This window comes from Sinocyclocheilus rhinocerous, unplaced genomic scaffold (assembly GCF_001515625.1).
Source record: "Sinocyclocheilus rhinocerous isolate Xijiao unplaced genomic scaffold, SAMN03320098_v1.1 scaffold231, whole genome shotgun sequence".
Classification (NCBI taxonomy): domain Eukaryota; kingdom Metazoa; phylum Chordata; class Actinopteri; order Cypriniformes; family Cyprinidae; genus Sinocyclocheilus; species Sinocyclocheilus rhinocerous.
The window spans coordinates 276,131-277,974 of record NW_015640454.1 but is presented as its reverse complement, the minus strand read 5'-3'; the positions used below and the strand labels follow the sequence as shown (position 1 = coordinate 277,974).

At 37.6% G+C, this 1,844-nt stretch overlaps 1 protein-coding gene across 2 annotated transcripts in view; it reads left to right on the top strand.

The window, feature by feature from the left end:
• Nucleotides 1-1,844, top strand: part of LOC107752937 (collagen alpha-1(XI) chain-like) — a 112,339-nt gene that overhangs the window by 82,079 nt on the left and 28,416 nt on the right. For both annotated transcript variants that reach the window (XM_016569008.1, XM_016569007.1), the window contains exons 33-38: nt 256-300; nt 410-463; nt 1,060-1,104; nt 1,195-1,248; nt 1,340-1,393; nt 1,476-1,529. In XM_016569008.1, coding sequence (XP_016424494.1) covers nt 256-300; nt 410-463; nt 1,060-1,104; nt 1,195-1,248; nt 1,340-1,393; nt 1,476-1,529 — 306 coding nt within the window. The remainder of the gene's footprint in view (nt 1-255; nt 301-409; nt 464-1,059; nt 1,105-1,194; nt 1,249-1,339; nt 1,394-1,475; nt 1,530-1,844) is intronic.

The following is a 1,844-nucleotide window of genomic DNA, read 5'->3' as shown; positions in this document are numbered from 1 at the left end:
TATACATACATATTTATATATTTATTTTATTAGAACTTATTAAATATAACAAATATATTTTAAAACTATATTAAATTAATATTTATTCACAAAATGCACAGTTTAATTATTATAGCATTTATTGTATTAGAATTTATTCATTATAACAATATCTTTTAAAAATAAAATAAGAAAAGTAATAATAGGGAACTGACTGATATAAAATGTTTTTTTTTTTTTTTCATTATTTCATATATTATTCACTCTCACAAACAGGGGACAGCAGGGAAGCCGGGACCCCGAGGACAGAGAGGACCTACGGTAAGACAACAAAGTTAGGACAAAAACAAACAATACGTACCCTTTTGTGATCAGTGTAGGACTTATTTCACTCACTGCTTTCTCATACTTCTTGTGATCTTTTCTATAGGGACCCCGTGGTGAAAGAGGGCCGAGGGGACCAACTGGGAAAGCAGGACCAAAGGTGAGGCTGTCCTTTTTCACCACTATTTTGTATTTGTGAAATTCTATAGTTAAATGAGATGATGCTGTATTGAGGCAAAGCCCTTTTCAGGGGTCTTCTGCCTTAGTAAATAAATAATGTAACATCCAAATGTAAAAACACAAAGAAAATCGGATCATGCATGCATTCAAGCATGCATAAAACAAGTGTTTGGCACATAAAAATGTAATTAGGAAAAGCACCCCACACCCAAGACTGACTGAAAGAAAACATCTCAGGCTTCAGGAGATTTTAAACCTCTTTCATCATTTGTGGTGCTCTGAAAGCTAAATGTGTTGACGGGCAAATGGTGCTCCTATTACATTTCAAAACGCAAGGTTTGTCTCCACGGCTCAGCTGGAACGAATTCAAATGCAACAGGGATTTTACCGATCTGCGTATCCTCTATCAGTCGAACAAATCTTTAATGGCACTCATTACCTCAGGCAATAAGCATAAGTTTTACGTTATCAATAATTAATCCCATTTGCATGGACATTTATACAAACATTCTGAAATATTAAAACGTTCTGTTTAATTTGCCTTTTCTCATTTGCTTCTCCTCCCCACCTTCACAGGGCAACTCAGGAAGCGACGGCCCCCCAGGACCACCCGGTGAACGGGTACAGTATAAATAGTAATTGAATCCTTCCAAAGTATCGATTATTGCTTCAGAGAGAGATTGAACGCTCGTTTTTTTTCCTGTTTTACAGGGTCCGTTAGGCGCAGCGGGACCTACTGGATTCCCCGGCCCTAAGGGTCCACCGGTAAGTGACGTTAACACTGTAGAAATAACTATAGAAATCCCTCTTTCATCCAATCATCTGTCCTGATTCTCTCCCTCTCTCTCGTTTTCAGGGTCCTCCCGGAAAGGACGGGCTGCCCGGACACCCTGGCCAGAGAGGAGAGACTGTGAGTGGCGTCTGATATGGACACGCACACTTTTATTCACACACTTGTGCTTAAAAAACTCACTTGTATTTTTTTCTGGCAGGGTTTCCAAGGTAAAACTGGACCTCCCGGACCCCCAGGTGTAGTCGGACCTCAGGTAAATGGAACACAGAATGCTGAAGTTAAAATTTTCACATTTTCAAAATGATTCTAGAATTACACACTAAATAGTGCCTCTAGTAAGATTCCAATAAAATGGGTTAGCAAAATGGACGAAAAACCTGAGGGTGAACCTCATGAATAATGTCATGAAATGTTTGGCCCATAAAAAAAATAAAAAAAATGTGTATATATATATATATATATATATACACACAGTATATACATATACATATACATATATATATACAGTGGGTACGGAAAGTATTCAGACCCCCTTAAATTTTTCACTCTTTGTTATATTGCAGCCATT